The sequence below is a fragment of the Alexandromys fortis genome, unplaced genomic scaffold, assembly GCF_014885135.2.
Source record: "Alexandromys fortis isolate MF-2015 unplaced genomic scaffold, M_Fortis_MF-2015_v1.1 scaffold_64, whole genome shotgun sequence".
Lineage (NCBI taxonomy): Eukaryota > Metazoa > Chordata > Mammalia > Rodentia > Cricetidae > Alexandromys > Alexandromys fortis.
The window spans coordinates 2,098,193-2,116,426 of NW_026067976.1; the positions used below are offsets into that span (position 1 = coordinate 2,098,193).

General features: G+C 42.6%; 2 protein-coding genes across 5 annotated transcripts in view; one reads left to right on the forward strand and one right to left on the reverse strand.

The window, feature by feature from the left end:
* Positions 1-18,234, reverse strand: part of Focad (focadhesin) — a 1,203,139-nt gene that overhangs the window by 595,735 nt on the left and 589,170 nt on the right. The window lies entirely within an intron of this gene.
* Positions 1-18,234, forward strand: part of Mllt3 (MLLT3 super elongation complex subunit) — a 259,546-nt gene that overhangs the window by 232,867 nt on the left and 8,445 nt on the right. For 3 of the 4 annotated variants that reach the window (XM_050157369.1, XM_050157370.1, XM_050157372.1), the window contains 5 exons: positions 5,778-5,853; positions 7,835-7,964; positions 10,416-10,515; positions 16,214-16,285; positions 17,560-17,631. In XM_050157369.1, coding sequence (XP_050013326.1) covers positions 5,778-5,853; positions 7,835-7,964; positions 10,416-10,515; positions 16,214-16,285; positions 17,560-17,631 — 450 coding nt within the window. The remainder of the gene's footprint in view (positions 1-5,777; positions 5,854-7,834; positions 7,965-10,415; positions 10,516-16,213; positions 16,286-17,559; positions 17,632-18,234) is intronic. The other variant, XM_050157371.1, reaches the window with a different exon arrangement.

The following is an 18,234-nucleotide window of genomic DNA, read 5'->3' on the forward strand; positions in this document are numbered from 1 at the left end:
GAAGAGGCGCAGCACCTTCCCACGGCCACAGACTACATCAACTAGCAGCAAAGGTTGCAGCTTCCCATGGCTTTTTTTCAAGCTCATTGTGTTTTCAAAGAAAATGTTGTTAATGTGTTAAGACTTTTTTTTCTATGATGTTACAAGATTTTGTACTGTAGACTCAGAAAAAGGAGGTAGATTACCTTTGAAGGAAAATAAACTGTTGTACTGTATTTCCTGATACATCCTCTTAATCAGCGCCAATGTCAAGAGCAAGGGGGCAGTTCAGAGTAGAAACTTCCCTGCGAATGAGGTGCCCGGCCAGCACTCTTAGGACTATCAGTTGGGCAAATGTGAGAAGCAGCGAATGGCAGTCCCTGATCCTGGGATGAAGGGCTTGCCTTACCGCTCCTTTGCTCTGCGTGCAGGCCCTCAGATGTCTCCTGTAGTCAGGGAGAGACTCTTTCACAGTGACACAGAAAGCTTTGCTTGACACTAGTGTTATAAAAAAGATGCTGTGTTCTGAGAGCTGCTCTAATTGTTCCTTTATCAAAGATTCGGGTGTAACAAAAAGAGGCGTACATGAGAAACCAGAGCAGTTGTTGTAACTATGTAAACATCACCCCATGGCTACCTAGTCACTGTGATTCAGTCTCCTTGGTTTAGAGGATAACTATTAAAAAATGTCTTGCTGTCTTTGTCGCTTGAGCCTATATATCATAAACTTTGCGGCTCAAACAATAAATTCTGAGAGCTTAGAAATACAAAATCGTTTAACCTGGAAGGGGCTTTCCTCTTGGCTTGCAAGTGTACACCATCTTGCTTGGGAAGAGACTACAGTGGGGCTAGTTCTCTGCTGTTCTTTCAAGGGTCCTCATCCCATCGTGAAGGCTCACAGTCATGACCTCATTTAAACCTACCAAAGGCTTTGTCTCCAAAAACTCTACCCTTCGGGGGAGGGCTGCAGTAGATCACGCGACAGGACACAGTTTAGTGCACAGCACCTGCTCTTCCTCACAGAAAGCAGATGAAACAAATCATTTGCCCAACTGCATAAAGACATGTTAAGGGCTGGCTCAGTTTTGTTTACATAGATCTCCCTGTAATAAGGTTTTGATCTTTTTGAAAGTATTTTATTAAAATTTCTCATTTATAACCATTTTATAATTCTCCCTTGTGTTAATCTTCTTAGCCTTAGTTATTTGTCATTTCATTTTGGCCTTGTCATGTGCTGGCACAGCTATCTGAAAGCATTGTCTTGCGGTGTGAACAGTAAGATACACTTCACTCATACAATGGAGAACATTTCTGTGGCCACTCAGCAAGGCTATGATGATGCTACTCTTTAAAAATAAATGTATATTTGAAAAAAAATGAGTGGATATTTTCAACTTCTTATAGAGGAGAAATTAAATGAGTTAATCTCATTTTTTATGTTAAGCTTAACGGTACATAATGTATGGGGTGAGTCATTTTTAATGAAAGGAAGAAGCTGACCAGAGCTGAGTCTTCAGTCAGTTGTATTGAAAGGAAATAAAGCCAGTGAAATACACACTTTTCTTTGCTTAACATTCATCTTCAGTGTGATCTTTCTGGAGATTTGTGCATGGAAGAAATCATTTCTATAGCAGGATACGAATTTTCTTTTTCTACATGTAGTAAAAGCTTTGTATAAAACTCTGAAATCTATCTAAAGTAACTTCTGTTTAGTTTTTATTCCTTCTTTATTATTTAAAAATATTTAGTTTTACTGTATCTTTCCTCGAAATGTAGATACATGTTCCTCACTTTCCTTCTAAAGTCTGATTGCTGCAAAGATCAAAGTTGAAATTCTGCTCATGGATGCAGTCGTCTGATCAGACAGAAGGAGCAATGCGTGACTTCTAGGAGGAATCTGCTTCTGCAGGCTCCACTTGTGATCACACTTACCTTCGAGGGTTAGAAACACAAGGACTTTCTTATTTGTCCTGACAAAAGTAATCCTCTGTAGAGAAACCATTGCAGGATGATTTTACATTCCTGTTCAGTGGTGAAGAATGTATCACGATAGAGCTCTTGTTTTGCCGACTAGAGAGATATGCCTTGTTTTAGGCAGTGCTGATGCTTGTGGCTTCTTGCACATGAATACTTGTACAATGGCAACCTAATGTTGATTAGATACCAATAGTTTTTGATAATCCAGGACATCAACAATTTTTTTCAGTAGGATGGATTTTGAATTTGTGAAAACAAGCGTCAAATTAGCCCACAGGGGAAAGTATGAGAGCATCATTAGCTTCCTTGATCATAGTTTTTGGTACGTCACTCCCAGATTTACACGTACTCAGGTGAGCATGCAGATTTAAATATTTTTTAGAGAGAAAGGAGGCTGCTGTATCTTGAGGGCCTTTAATCTGCCCAGTTTAAGTTTGTTTTTTTAAAAAATAAAATAATAATCATTTGATTTGTAGGGGTTTGGAGGGGCTGGCAAATGGGAAGTGAATTTCTTAAAGTAAAACACACTTAAAGTAAGCGTGATGATCTAGAAGACTGTATCTGCCTCTTATGGTCGCAGAAGGACTTCGTGGTAGCTGGCATGCAGCTCAACTGTGTGCTAATCAGTTTGTGTTCAAGATTAGTAGCTTTTGTCAAGTTGACGCAAGCTAGGTGCAACTGAAAAGAGGGAACCCGACTGAGGGATTGTCTCCATCAGATTGGCCTGTGGGTATGTCTGATGGGGGAGAGCCCCGCTCACTGTGGGCCATACCGTCCCTGGGCAATTAGTCCTGAGCCTGGAAGCCAGGGAGCCAGTGAGCCGTGTTCCACCATCCTCTCTGTCTCAGTTCTGGCCTCCCTCAATGGTGGACTGTCACTTGGGAGTGAAAGATGATGTGATAAAATAAACTCTTTCCTTCACAAGTTGCGTTTGGCTAGTATTTTATCACACCAGCAAAAGGAAAACAATGCAGAAGGATCCTCCTACCACCACATGAGTGAACTTCGTAAGGTTTCTATTGAGAGACAGCCAGGTTCTGTCATCGTGCATTCCTAAAAAACCCGTGGAGGAGAATAGAGAGAGACTTCCTAAAGGTGGATTAACACTTCTGGTTTTCTCATGATGCATTTACTTTATCTTCCCTCAGCTAGCACCCCCCTTGGTTTTTGAGACAGTTTCTTATTGGCATGGAGCTTGCCAAATAGGCTAGACTGGCCAGTGAGTCCCAGGGAGCTCTTGTCTCTCTTCCTCTCCCCCTCCCTCCCTTCCTCCCTCCTTCCCCCCCCTCTCTCTCCCTCTCCCTGTAATTGCAAGCCCTGCCTTCGCCGATTCTTCTTCTTACAGGATTTTTTAAAAAGATTTTCCCCATTACATATATGTTTGTATCTGTCTGTATCTGGGTATAACACATGAGTGCAGGTGCCTGCATAAGCCAGAGACGTTGAATCCCCAAAACACACACACACACACACACACACACACACACACACACACACGTTCTTTACTATTTGTCTCTTTTCAGATAATTAGCAGCTGTGGAAATGTTGACTATGCGTGTGGGTAAGATGCTAAAAGGTTTGGTCTGGGGATTTGCATAAGCTTGAAGTAGAAGGGTCAAGATTAATGGTGTGTAGTTGGGGAGATGGCCACTGTCTTCCCTTGTTTACCCTAGGTTGATTGATTGGTTTGTTTCTGAGACAGCATCTGACTATGTAACTGTGGCTGGCCTGGAACTCACCATGTAGAATAGGCTGGCCTCAAACTCATAGAAATCTACCTGCTTCTGCCTCCTAAGTGTTGGTGTTAAAGGTGTGCACCCTGACACTCAGCTCTAGTTACCGCAGTTAATGTCATTCTCAGCAAACAGTTCCGGCAGCAGATTCTTGAGATCCAGTGTAATATACGCTGGTCAGGAAGTATGGTAAGGAAACATTATTTTTGTTGTTGTTGTTCCCAAATGGTTTCCAGGGCTATTAAAACATTACCATTTGCAGGCATTTTTCATGGCTGGAAAAAAAAAAACAGTTTGGAGAGGAGATAGAGCTACTCCTTGGGCCTTGGGAGAGCTGTTTCACACAGATGGGCACGGCACTTTTCAGTTGTGTCACCTGCCACTGGGGCTCATCCACGGAAGACCCACCTAGCGGAAGTGAAGAGTGTGTCACACAGGCATCCACACCTGTCAACCAGCTCTGCTTTGTAGCCTGCAAAGAGTGATGTGTAGGATACTGTACAATTCCCGGGTAAATCTCGCGGTGCTGAAGAGGCGGTGAGCCGCCTGCTTCTCATTAGAAGGCCCGTCTGGCTTCTTCCCTGCAGGATGAGTTAGATTGCTGACACCTGTTTTCCCATCCACCCCGAGGATGTCAAGTGTGCATCAGGAATGCCCAAAAGTGTTTCCTCATGTCCCATTCTATGGGGCTTAGGGCTGCCTCAGGAGGGGGAGCACCCCTTTGCGGGAGGGGGAGATGAAAAGAATTCAGTGGCGAGAAACTGTTGTGCACACTGAGCCGAGACGGTCGTCTTCATTTAGTGTCTCCTGATTGTGCTTGTGGTTGTGTTCCAGCTGTTTTATGCATTTAGCAAAGGGTAAAAGAACACGTGACCTTTTCATGGGAGCACCTCACATATTTCTGAAATAATACAGCCATGCATTTGAGAATATTGAGTTTATTGGAAATGGGTAGAAATACTCCATTCTTATAACTAAACACACCAGCTTTATTCAGTTACTTAAAGTATGAGCTTAGTCTTAAGATACAAAATAGGAGTATGTTGTTGGTGTGGTCCATGTCTTGCATGTCTCTTCCCATGCGTCTGGTGTCGACCCGTCAAGCAACATAAACTCTCTTGTGCAAGCTGTTAAGACGGTGGAGCAGACAGACTGCAGCGCTGCCTTAAGGCACAGGTAAAGATGGCCTGCAGCATGCAATGCATTCTGCTTAGTATGGAAGAAATGGCAAGAAGCACGTGACCTTTAAAGTGCTGGCCATCTATAGCTTGTCTGGAGAGAACACAGCATAGGGACTGCCCCAGAGTGCCACAGTATGCCAGGAAGCGTATTTGACCTGCTTCACAGCCGTGTTAGTGGTTTGAGAAGGAAGAAAGTGAGTTTGGGTGTGTCCACGAGTTGAATGTGGAACTTGTTCCGGATACTAACAGATGAGACGAGATCACAGAGAATCAGAGGGGGCATGTATGAGGGGAGAAGCAGAGGGGGCATGTATGAGGGTGGCTGCTCTTCTGCCAGTTCACAGGCTGTGAAATTAAACGGTATTTTTCTTCTTAAAATATTGGCAACATTTATTCCTGGCTTGTTTGTGGGACTCGACTGGATATTATGAATATTGGCCTCCATTTGTGAACTTGGGGTGAGTGGGGTTAGTTGGTTTGTGGTCTTGGACCAGGGTAAAATTAACTGGCCCATAATGTGATTGAACTAATGACCTTGGCCTCGTGATTACTGTGTCTGAACCATTTGAGTCAATCAAACCTCACGGAAAGGACAATGAAGGTATGTGTCCCTTAGGAGGAGATCTGCAGGGCAGTGAGCAAGGGTGAAGTCGTGTAGCATCCAGGCATTTGTCTTTTTGTCCTTGGCATTTTATATGTGTGTTACTTCTAATAAAAGCAAGGCTGTCAAAAAAAATGACATCACAGCTCTGCTGCGTTAGTTTTCTCACAAAGTGGTATGTATGGGTCATTCTCCTTGCATAGCCCGAGACTTGCTGTAGACACCGCTTTGAACACAGGTCGTTTTCGTCTCAATGTGTAGTATCCCACAGATGCATTGATGGTGCTTTTCTCTTCTTCTCTGAAGTCAGAGCAACCCAGTCCTGCCAGCTCCAGCTCCAGCTCCAGCTCCAGCTTCACACCGTCCCAGACCAGGCAACAAGGTATCTGAAGCCCCCAGCACACGTCCTAATGAGTTGATTTATGACCTATCTGCTACTGTTTTATGATTTGAATGGTAACGCGGCTTTTATGCAGTTGTGTTTATTTCCCCCAGGAATGAGCTTGAGTATCGTTCTGATATATGAGGCCTGGCTCTCGCAAGTCCCCCTCTTCCAGTCTCTGCCATCAGATTCCCATTTCACAAATGGATTATAGACACAGCCCATTCCAGGGAGTTCCCAAAGGAAATACTCCTGTAAACCAGCGTCAGAGACACTGACATGGGCTCCCATTCTTCAGCCTTGGACACCTCTCATTTTACTTACTTTATGTTTTATAGTTTAGTGGACTTTTAAAGCAAAAGTGTATTTGCTATTTTTTAAAATATGTATATTTCTGTATTCATGTAATACCCATGTAGATAGTCACATGCTAACCAAAACTCTGGATAAGTTAAGCCAGAACGTATAGTGAAGCGTGTTTTTAACGCATGTATAAAATCTCCAAGAGTGGGCTCTGTTTTACTTTTACACAATAGAAGAGTGTCATTGAGTAGCTTGTTTTCTAGTATCATAGTCACCCTCACTGTTCTCATTGACTATGCTGCTGAATTCCAAGTGGCCTCCCATGCTTCGAAAGAGGACTAAATTGTTGTGCGTATTTGGACTAAGACTAAGCTTCCAAGAAAATATATAATAAAGGGCAGTGATAGTTTTGGCTATTCAGAAATCTTGTTTCATTGGCTTGCAAAGAAGGAAGCCCGCTACAAAAGCCTTGAGTTTGCAGAATGTGAGATTGCAGGGAGTTGGGACATGTTTTAGAACTGACTACTTGGTGACAGCTCAAACAGTCCTGGTGTAGGTTAGACTTTGGGGATTGCCCAATCCAGAATGAAAATGTTCCTTTCTTGGATGTCTTTACAATCTTCTGTTAAAATTTTTAAAAAAGCTATTTTTTAATCACATTTTGAGTAGTAAAATGGAAGGAAAGCAACACTGTGTGTGTGTTTTCAGTTTTGTCTGGTCCTAAATAAAATTAGTTACGCCTCCCCCACCCCCATAATACTGGATATTGTCTGGATTTTCTGGGCACGTGATTTATTACAGTCTTATTTATGTTAATACATGCGGATGTTTTGTCAGGAATTTCTTAAAAAATAAGGTGAAAAATTGGCCACATAAAGTTGTTACAGCAAGATTCTGCTGTCTAAGATCAACGGGAAGATCAGGGATAGAACATTACACCATAGAGCTGAAACACTTTATAACCTGAACTTGACTGAAATGCCTGCTTGACCTGAAACTGACCTTGAAATAAAGGAGCAGCTAAACCTTAATAGATCAGAAACTACCACACAAAGGCTTCATTGCCAAGAACCAACTACAACCACAGTGATTTATTAATCTCAACTTTTCAATACATGGATTAACTTAACAAAACATCCTGTTTACCAATAGATCTATTTTTCTTTTTGTTGTGATTTGGGGTGGGAAGGTAAGAAATAAAATTACACAGAAAAAATTCTGTGAAATGGAAATTCTTTAAATGTTTTTTTTTTTATTTTATGTGTATGGATGTTTTGCTTACCCATGTATCTGTGCACCTTGTGCATGCCTGGCGCCCGAGGAGGTCCAAAGAGGATATCAGATTCCCTTGAAGTTACAGAGTAATAATCTACCATGTGGATGCTGGGAATCAAACCTCGGGTCCTCTGGCAAAGCAGCAAGTGGTTTTAGAGCCACTTCTCCAGACCCAAACTAGAGATTCTTTAATAGACATTTGGAGACTGTATGATGAAACAGTAATGTTTAAGTAGAGATTGTAATCTGGAAAATGTCCTGAATTTCTTTGCAAAGTCTTAACTCTATAGGATGGTGGTTGTTCTTAGCCACAGGTCAGTACTGCACGTGTCCCCAGTGTCCGATATGGTCAGGTGTGTTTGAAGTGTTTGCTTGACTGCCTGTGGCTCCTGTCTTTACTCAGGTCCTTTGAGGTCCATCATGAAAGATCTGCATTCTGATGACAACGAGGAGGAGTCTGATGAGGCAGAGGACAATGACAATGACTCTGAGATGGAAAGACCTGTAAATAGAGGGGGAAGCCGAAGTCGCAGGTAAGAGATTCCCTGGAGTGGAGCCGTACTGGGTCACTAGATAACCACAGAGGTGCGAAACACCTAAACGCTGGCAGCAGGTAGCATGGGCTGTAGCTAAGTCAGCAGCATGTTTGCCTACCAAGCCCTGGGTCTGATCCTCAGAACATTGTCTGTAATCCCAGCAGTTAGGAGAGAAAGAAAGGAGAATGAGAAAATGTTCAAAGTCCTCTTCAACTATATATCCAGTTTGGGCTCAGTCAGAGTAACATGAGTTTCCTTCTCAAGCAAGAGGAAGGGTGCAACAAATGGCTGTATTTCCTCCAAATACACAGTGGTATGTTTGTGTTCATTTTTTTTATATAAGAAACCATTTTTGTTTTTTTTTTAAAGAGATTTGCTCCAAAGCATTTATAGGAAGAAGCCATGTCAGAAGTCCTTGGTATGTGACACGTAGCAGATTCATCCGAAGAGTTGGTAGAGACCTATCGCTTGGGGTGGGGGCTCCACGTGTGAAGAAAGAGCATTTGCTGTTTGTAGTTAGAACTACATAATTGGCTCCGGTGAATTATGTAGTGACCTAATTAAAACTAAGTTCACCTGTGTGTGTGTGTTTTCCAGCAAATAAATTCCTTTTAAGTGTGCTGACAATTAGGTTCCTTAAGTAGCGTTAATGCTATGAGGCATAATTCCACATTAGAAGAAGGTAATTCATGTCACTTATAATTAATAGTCAGCTTGAAATTGCCTCGAGAATTTTGTTTATCATGAGGAAAACAAATAGACACGCACATTTCAATGTGTTATGAGTAGAAAATATGAATCTTCTTGAACTTCAAATTCAATTACATTTATAATATATTGCAACGAATCTTCCCCCATTATCTATTACTGTGTGGATGGCCCTGAAATACCTAAGGCAAAGGGAATCCAAAGGGAACAGAAAGTATATTTCCTAATTGGCCCTTCACTTGTGTCATTTGGGACGAGCTGCCTCTGCACAGAATGGAAGCTGTTAGGTCCTGCAGTGACTCGGCCTTACAATGCTACGTTTACAGCATCTTTCTACACCTTGCCTCTCCAACACATCTGCATGCATTCCTTTTACAGGACCCTTAAAGACTTGGTCCTGTAATGCCTTCTTTGATCTGACAAGAAGGAAACTGAGCTGGACCTTGGTGTTTAGGAACTAACTTGGCCAACCAAAACCCCAACCAATGACTGCTCTCCAATTTAGCTTATTGTAAAATATCATGTGTGCAGATACACACACACACACACACACACACACACACACACACGAACTCATGTCCTATTCTTATAATTTTCTAAATTGCTGTTTAGGAGATCTGGTTAGCTGACTGTTACCTGCCTGCTTTCTATCCCATCCAGAATCGTTGTGGGTTAGAGCACACACAGTCCTTGTTTGTGAGTTCCTGACGTGGATGAACATTATCAGGGACTCATCTCTGTTTCCCCACCTGACGTACACCGACAGTGTGATGTCTCCATCTAACATTTGATCTTTAGAGCACTTGTGCAGTCTCAACTGTTTAATCAGTTTAAATACTCAGCCTTCCACTTCAGTCAAGAAGCATTTGAAGGCAGCGCTTCAACAGAACACTTCATTAATGTAATTTAGTTAAGAAAAACAAGTTGCATCAGTTTTTGCTAAAAGGCTCTCCCAGTGTATCCTTTTCGTTTCCTGCCTTGTATCGCGTCTGTCTGAATGTAAAACAGAGAGAGGAGGATGTGATTGCCTATTCAGAGTGAAAGAGAAACTGTCCTGATTCCTATAGCATTTGCTATCTCTGAGAAGAATATTCTATCAGGTTACTATATAACCAGAGAGGAAGTGGATACTGCAGCACCCTCCGGATGAGGGCATACATTCGAATGAGCAGAAGAAAGCATCATCTCCTCTCTAGCTAGGAAAACGTTCTGTTTTATTCTGAGTAGAAAAAATAGAGAGTGCTGTTTTTGTTCTCTAGAGTGGAGATATTTTCTTTAAATAGTGATGTTTGAAGCAGTTTGTGTCCCGAGTGTTTATAGCACATTATCATATCCGTGTTTCATAGTGGAGACATCACTCAACTGTGACACAGCAGAAACGTGAATAGCCTCTCTCTCGGATGCTAGGCTTCCCACAGTAGCTCAGGTGGCGACTGAGCCCCAGCCTTGTGTCACGTTACTGGGCTTTGAATCCTTGAGCTTCCATTTTGCAACTGTAACTAGATCGGGGGGGGGGGGGGACACGTATTTCTATATCCTGGTTTATTCAGTCCCAAGGACTGGGCTCATTGAAAGCACACCAGTGGTGGCTTCACCTGACGCGTCCAGATACAGGCAGTACCGACATATGCCCGCAGTTGTGTGTTACAAGCAGCCTTTCAGTGGCGATGCTGGCATTCCTTGCTTTTCCTACCTAACTGTCTGTGGTAGGGTGTGTGACTGTTCAGTGTTTCTTCTCAGGGTCAGCTTGAGTGACGGCAGTGACAGCGAGAGCAGCTCCGCCTCTTCACCTCTCCATCATGAACCCCCGCCGCCATTATTGAAAACTAACAACAACCAGGTAAACTGTGGACTTTGTACTCAGCGAGATGCTACAGAACCGTAAACACAGTCATTTTTAATGCTGCATATAACTGCCTTACCTCTTAATTTTAAACAAAGTTCCTCTTTATTTCCAACAAATGGGAATCCTCGACCTTAGCATTAAGCACACTGGGTTACAAACACTTCTGTGTTCCTAAGATGAGTGTGCTCCATTGCGTGGATGAATTAATAGATGCAGGACAGAAGGGGGCACAAAGTGTTGCACATATTCTCAGCTTCTCTGTGTTTTATCCCTTAGCATAAAGAAGTAACGTAATTAGGAAGAACTTGACTTATGGGACTAGCCTTGTTTGGTGGGTGGGGAATACACTTTCAAGTGCCCCACTTTCTTCATTAAATAATGTTAGTGCCCCGCAGCTTCCTAAAAGGACAACAATGTATATAAAGGCAGTGCATTAGCATCTACTTGGCACTCAGTTTATATAAATGTTTATTGTAACTGCTTTGGCCTCAGTTTCTCATTCAAGAGAGAACTGTTACTTGGGGGGTGCAAAGAATACTTAACAAAACAGTGATTATTATCATGCTACAAGTTGAGCTAAAAGAAAGCTTATTGATAGTCAACTGAGAATATAGCTATTCAGATAAAGTCTAAACAGTTCTGAAAGCTGTGGTGAAAAGCTTATATTAAATAAATGACTGAGATTGGGATATTTTCATAACTTACTAAAATAAACTGTTTTCGAGCATCATGAATATTATAAAAGTCCCACTATACATTGAGTTGTTGCTCATTACAGTACGTTATTTTTATCTTTTTTGTGTAGGCAGATTTCCTATGACCTCTGCAATAATTGCTTAATTCAAGTTGCTGTATGAATATTAACGCGAAAATTAAAGGGTTGAGTTTTCTAAAATGATGCCAATTCATAGGCGTTCTGCTATTTAAAATATCTTGCCCCTGAATTACTGATATTTGCTTGAGTTGGAAAATGCGGTATTACCGCTGCGAGGATATTCTTGTGTTTTGTATACAGAAGCAATGCTCACTTCAGTTCTAAAATTCATCATTTGTAAAGTTTGTCTGCACCCTGAATTCTTCATTGTTGGGTAGGAACAGCACCTGCACTATTACAGCTCAGCTGTAGTTTCTGTCCTCCTTGGGAGTGGAGTCCAGCTTCCTCATTCCTAGCCTGGTTTTGCTGTGTTAGCTTTCCCCATCTTAGCAAGCAGCCATGCTGTTTGTCTAACCCTCTTGCTTCCTAACATAGCTGCCTTATGCCACGGACCAAGAGTTCCAGGGGAAGCATCAGGACCAGTCAGCTGAGGAGAACTAGCTGACTAGTTACTTAGAACAGAACAGAAAACATAAACAGTATTTTATAAACATGGTGCTTTTAGGAAAAGCTGACAGACGAATAGAATTAGGACCTTGACCTCTTTCATACCTGCTCTAACCCTCTATAGGCCCTTTTCTACACTGTATCAGAATTAGGATTCTTGGAGTAGGATTTAGATGGGCTTGCCTTTCTGTTCTCTCCAGCCGTCTTCAGCATCTCTGCCAGGCACTGATCAGATGGCTGGCGGTGTAAGCATGGCCCCATTCAATACTGAGTGAACAGTATTGAACTGACTTTGGTTCTTGGGGAAAGTATAGATTCTTTGTGAAAATTGTTACCTGGTCTAGCAAACCAAACCCAAAGCAAACAATGCCATCTGTCAGGGAAGGTAAAACACACTTTATCTAATTGAAGAGTAAACCGCTGTTTTCTTGGAATGTTCATTTAATACCTAGAACTTCTCACGTGTGTGTAATGATCTCATCACTAATACTCAATTGTGTGTGCCTCTCTCAGTGCACCCATGTGCCTAAGAACACGGTCCGTATGCCTCCAATGTTAGCTAGTCTGGACTGGCACATTATGTACCACTGAAGTACTTAGCTCCTCATACCTGTGTCTTGAAACTTAGAACAAGAAAGGGCTTTTGTAAATCAGTAGTGATTTCTTAACCCCATTTACCTGCTGTGGGTCATATGTGATAGGATCCCTTTAAATCAATGTTCAAGGACATCAAAAAATATCAGTAGTATTTCTGTTATGCAGTGAGACAGTGAAATTTTCTTAAAACCCCAAAAGTCCCTTAAATTTCATCCTGGAATGTTTTTGGTATTATAGAGGAATGTGTACGGGAGATGCACTGGAGAACTCGTGCGTACAAGCATGGGTTGGGACAGGGGTATCTGAAATTTCCCATCAAATTAAAAGGGTAGTGAAAACAGGAAAGGCCTGATTTTAAAATCCCTGAGTTTTCCTCTCTATACCCATCAACTAGTGTTTAGGTGGCTTTATATTGCTGTGACAAAACACCCAAGACAAACGATTTTAAGCTAAAAAGGTGTATTTTGGCTCAGTGTTTGAGAGGTTTTAGCCCACGGTCCCCTGGCCCCATTGTTCTGACCCTGTGATGAGGTAGGGCATCATGGTGGGATTCATTTGATGAGCAAGCCTCCCCTAAACAGGAAGCAATGTGATAGGAAGAGAAAGGGCATAGAAGTAAGATATGACCTCCAGAGACTCACTGTCTTCAACCAGATTCATTTTCTAAAGTTCTACCAACTTGCAAGCCTACCAGTAGATCCAGCCGCTGATTAAGACAAAACCCTTATGTTCTCAAATCCCCACTTAGGAAGATTCTGTAGCAGGAACCAAGCCTTTACAACAAGGGCCCTTTCAGAACACTCCAGTTCCAAGCCAAAAATCTGCCCTCTTTCCACACTTGATCATGATCTTGTACCTTTGGGTATCAGATACAGCAGGAGTGTCTGCTGCCCCATCTCAGATCTCCCTGAGTCTAAGGCAGGGATAAAGTGCTAATTGAGTAGTTAATTTTCTGTCTACTGAAGAAAGGACATAGAGCCACAGGTCAGCAAAGCGAAGAAGTTAGTAGAAGTGTCATTAGAAGTTGTTAGTGGCTAACAGAAAATCTGCCATATCGTCCATCTGCTGCATGATTGACTTGATATTTCTTACAACGGGATCAGAAAAAACATAATCTTAAATTTGATTCCCGAGCCACTTCCTCAGATTAAGGATGAAGTCCTGAACTAGGACACACACCTTCAATCCCAGCCCTCGGGAGGCACAGGGAGGCTGATCTCTGTGAGTTCAAGGCCAGCCTGGTCTATAAAGAGCTAGTTCCAGAACAGACTCCAAAGCTATAGAGAAACCCTGTCTCGAAAAACCAAATAAAAAAAAAAAAGAAAGAAAAAAGGATGAAGTCCTACTAATCTTGCATGCTCAGCTTTAGAGATTACATGTCTCTTGGTGGTTGGTGGTTTAATACGGTGGTTTGGGTGACTGTCCCTCTACTCAGTTTATTGGCGAATAATAAAATGTGTTATGATCGTTTAGCCAAAGATGACTTTTTTTTCCACCACGGTCACACCGTGTAGAAAGTGCAAACAAACAACCCACATCTGGATAGCCCAGTGTAGTACGGGGAGGGGAGATACGAGGATTCAAGGGAGGCAGTGATCCACTGGATCCAGCTAATACTGAGAATAGCAAAAATCACCTGCCCGCCTGCCAGGCATGAGTGAAATTCAGAAGCAAGTGTCCAGCTAAACTGGTTTGAAATAAGCCTGTGGAAGACAAGGTGTTGTACTTTTATATTCTGGAGTCAGTCTCTGAAGATAAGAAACCATCATAAATAAAACAGTTGTCTTCGGCATGGCACAGTTCTCTCAGAACGAGGTTTTGACAAAGCTGTTTATTTTGGAGCAGGGAGAGATCAAAGAAGGAAGATTAACTGAGTCCTCTCTGGGCATCCACTCAGTAACTTGAGGAGGGTCACTGACACCCGGGGCTTTTGTTCCTGCCACCAGGGCCCCAGAAGAAAGGAACTAGGGTTTCAGTGTGTTTTGTCCTTGGGTACTGTCGCCTGTCCCTGTCGGAATGTGCGGGGTTGGACTTCAGCACCTATCTTCTGCTTTGAAGGGAGGCTGCAGGACTGTCTAAACCTAGCTTGTAAAGTTCCTTTGAAAATATAGCATCCTCAGACCCTTGGAGAGCGAGGAGTGGGGGATGGGGCTGTGGGAGGGGCAGATGTGATGGGAACAAATTCAGTTCTCTGAAGGCAAAAAGCTGGGCGGCCTTCTCCTTCCTGCCTCAGATTGCAGATTGTCTCTGTGTGGCCCAGCCCAGTGCTGAGTTGGCCAGGAGTGCCATCTACTGACCTACTTACTCCAGGTTTCTGGGCTGGTTTTTCCCTTGAGGTCTCATTTCTAGCAGCAATAAAGAGAAGGAAATTCCAAATGCAGTGGAGAATTTTGGGCATGTTAGACATGATTGCCTTGCCTGTCTTATTCGGCAATTCCCTTCCGTTGCCAGAAGGGCAGTATTTTAAGTTAGCTTGGCCAAATCAGTCATTTGCTTATTTTAATGTTAAGAATGAAGGCATAAATGTGAAAGACCATTAGAAATGCATTTTGCTTATACACATTTTCAACTCGAAGAGAAGCATTTTATTTAGGAGTATTCATGCCAGAATACCATGATCTTATTATTGCCAAGTAGAATACTTATTTATTAGTAGTATAAAATTTTATAGCTGAATGGGAATAAAGCATTATCATTTGTCTCTTTCATTCATCTTTGGATGAAACATATTATCTACTATGTTAGATGATAAGGCAGGACATCCAGCCCCATGCTTTTGTCACGAGTCATTATAATCTATAGTAGATGGGAAACAAAACTCTAAACTGACTTAGGACAGGAAACGGTGTAGGGAAGAATAGGAGGAGTATGGGACTTTTAAAGACCACCCTCGGCATTTTCCTCTTTGATATTAGTTTCTGATTCTAGGATTGAGGTTATGATGAGAAAAATGTAAACTCCTCTGCTTGTATGTGCATGCATATATGTAAGCACTTGTTATCAATGAATGTGGTCATCCTCAGCCTTTTCAAACTGGAATGGTTTGCAGGGACTTCTCCCAGAACCTTCAATTTTGAAGCACCTGTGTAGCAAATCAGTGGTATTTATTAAATAGTAGTATTCTCTTTGTTAATTACGAGCATAGCTTCCCACCCAAGCTTCTGAACAGTGTGTGGAAATCACAGTTGGTCCAGATAAAAGCCAAGGCTCTTGGCATTGTATCACACACAAATCACATCATTTCTCGGAGCACAACTGTTTCTGTCATCAAAGGACCCCAGACGGTGACTGGCCACCTTCACGCCCAAAGTTGCATCCAGTTAGCGGAGTAAGCGACTAGCATCTGAAAGGCAGGTGCTCCAGAGGGCAAGGGTTGTTTTATCATTCCTAGCCCACCAAGCACTTATTCTCATGCTGAAGCAGCAGAATAAGCAGGGAAAAAAAAAAAGTCCTGCCAGCAGGGACAGCAATCTCAAAATAACTCAGCTGCTATGCATGGGTGAGTGCTGTCATGAGAGAAAAGTGCCCTGGGAAGCTTAGATCGGTTTCCTTATCATCAACGTTTTTCCTAAGCTCTGCCTCTCTGACTCAGCATTTCATATACAGTAATTTATTTTCAGGGGGGGAGGGCAAGATTAGAAAAGAAGCAAATGTGTAGAGAAATGCTGTTTGGGGAAGCGATGTTATTGTGCATTTTGAGTGCTTTTGTTTCTGCGGATAACTAGCTAGAAGGTGCTTGAAGTGAAATTTACTAGTGTTTTCTTTGATTTCTAGATTCTTGAAGTGAAAAGTCCAATCAAACAAAGCAAATCAGATAAGCAAATAAAGAACGGTGAATGTGACAAGGTAGGTTTCCAGTCCACTCCTGGGAGTGCTATGGGCAGCCCGGCATGTCATTGTTTCCTCGTGGTCCCCTTGGTCATTCTTGCAGGCTCTCCTCCCAAGACTCCCAAGGGAATACTTCATCCCTGTGCTTTGGAGTTCCTTCTCCCTGTCTTGCTTTTCCCTTCCATAGTAAGCATGACCATTATGCTTACCAAGGGACTTCAGCCATATCACATTGGGATATTTGAAGATTGTGGCAGAGGCAGATCAAATCACATGCATAAGTAAAGGAGATACCTGACCCCTGTGCAGTAAGCTTCCTCAGTGTGTGTACGAGTACATAAACTCTGACTTCAAGTCTCAGAGAAATGTCAGTTACCCGTTGTGGGCGGGGTTTAGCCTGTCAGTAATCTTCCTGTTTGCCTTTACTGATGTTGGCCTTGAGGCACCCACACAGTCAATTAACCAGGACTCCTCAGTCTGAACACATGCAGGAGAGCCCAAGTGCTCTTGAAGAAGAGCTGTTTGGACTGTTTGCTTAGTTATTTCTGCATTTTTAGAATATTCTGTTCTTTAATCATTTACTTGCATCGTTCATGAACATTTGGAATACCTGGAAACCTCTTATCCCTCCTGATTGAGATTTTTTTCCTAACATATGTTGATACTTTCATGTTCAAGCTGAAGTGTTTTGTCATTGTCTTAAAAATGTTTGAGATTAAAGAATTAAGAATGAAAACAGCCTCTGCTGTCATTCGTCCAAACTGACAACGTGGCATGGGATTTCCAGTATTCCTTGCAGAGGCCTTGTTTTGGGAAACTGAGTCTACTCACTTGAACGTTGTTGAGAGCAAAGAGACTCAAGAATTGCCTTCCTCCATTTAAGGCAGGCTTGATAAAGGTCAAAATCTGGGCAAGAAACGTCCCAGGCAGAAGCCTGTGAGCATGGAATCCATGTAACTTTGTGCAGTATGGCAGAGTCACCCTAAGCTCTACATGGATTTTTTTTAAGATTTATTTTATTGATGTGTGTGTGTGTGTGTGTGTGTGTGTTTGTGTGCATGCGCTCACACGCAAGTACATGTGCCTGTGGAGGTCCGAAGAGGGTGTTGGGTCACCTGGAGCTGGAGTTACAGGCAACTGTGAACCGCCTGACATGGGTGCTGGGAACTGAACTTGGGTCCTCTGCCAGAGCAGTACATGATCTTAGCTGGCAACCCACCCCCGCATGTGTGTCCTTACTCACCAACTGCCTTTTAAAGTTTTGTTCTTTGGGGGACACCCTTCTCTTTCAGGCATACCTAGATGAGTTGGTAGAACTCCACAGAAGGTTAATGACACTGAGGGAAAGACACATTCTGCAGCAGGTGAGAAATGTTCTTTTAGCACAACCCTTCCCCCCAGCCTCACGGCCTTGTTCGTCCTGGGGTAGTGTGTTAGCACACGGAGGCCACAGCAACCTCACGCCAACAGAATCGGAATTGTGCGTGCAGAGATGTCTGGGGAGGACTTGAATATTTGAGGCTACTCAGGGTGCCCTTTGGAGCACTCGTGAAACTCACACCAGACACAGTGCTCCGTCCTTCCAGCTCGTACCATATGTGGGCTGAGAGAGGGGTCAGGAGACTGCAGAAACTTGGGGGACCAGGCTTCTGGTTTCATGGGAAAACAGTGATAAGAATTTGAGTCAAGTGTTGTAAACATTTGTCATTCAATTTGGTAACCTTTTGCCAGTTCTGTTCTACGGGAAAATAAATATTTTTTTTCATTTCCCTTATCTTGTACAACATACAGTGTATTATCGTTAGCTCAACTCTGGAATGCTCCGAGCATGAGGAAACTCCTTTTAGCACAATGTGATGTTTTGAGAAGATAAGAGGGGTGGGTTTTAGTTTTTATACACGTACAGTTTATGCCTTTATTCCATGAACAGTGGCTGTTGATAAAATAATTTCCCGTTAACAATTTGG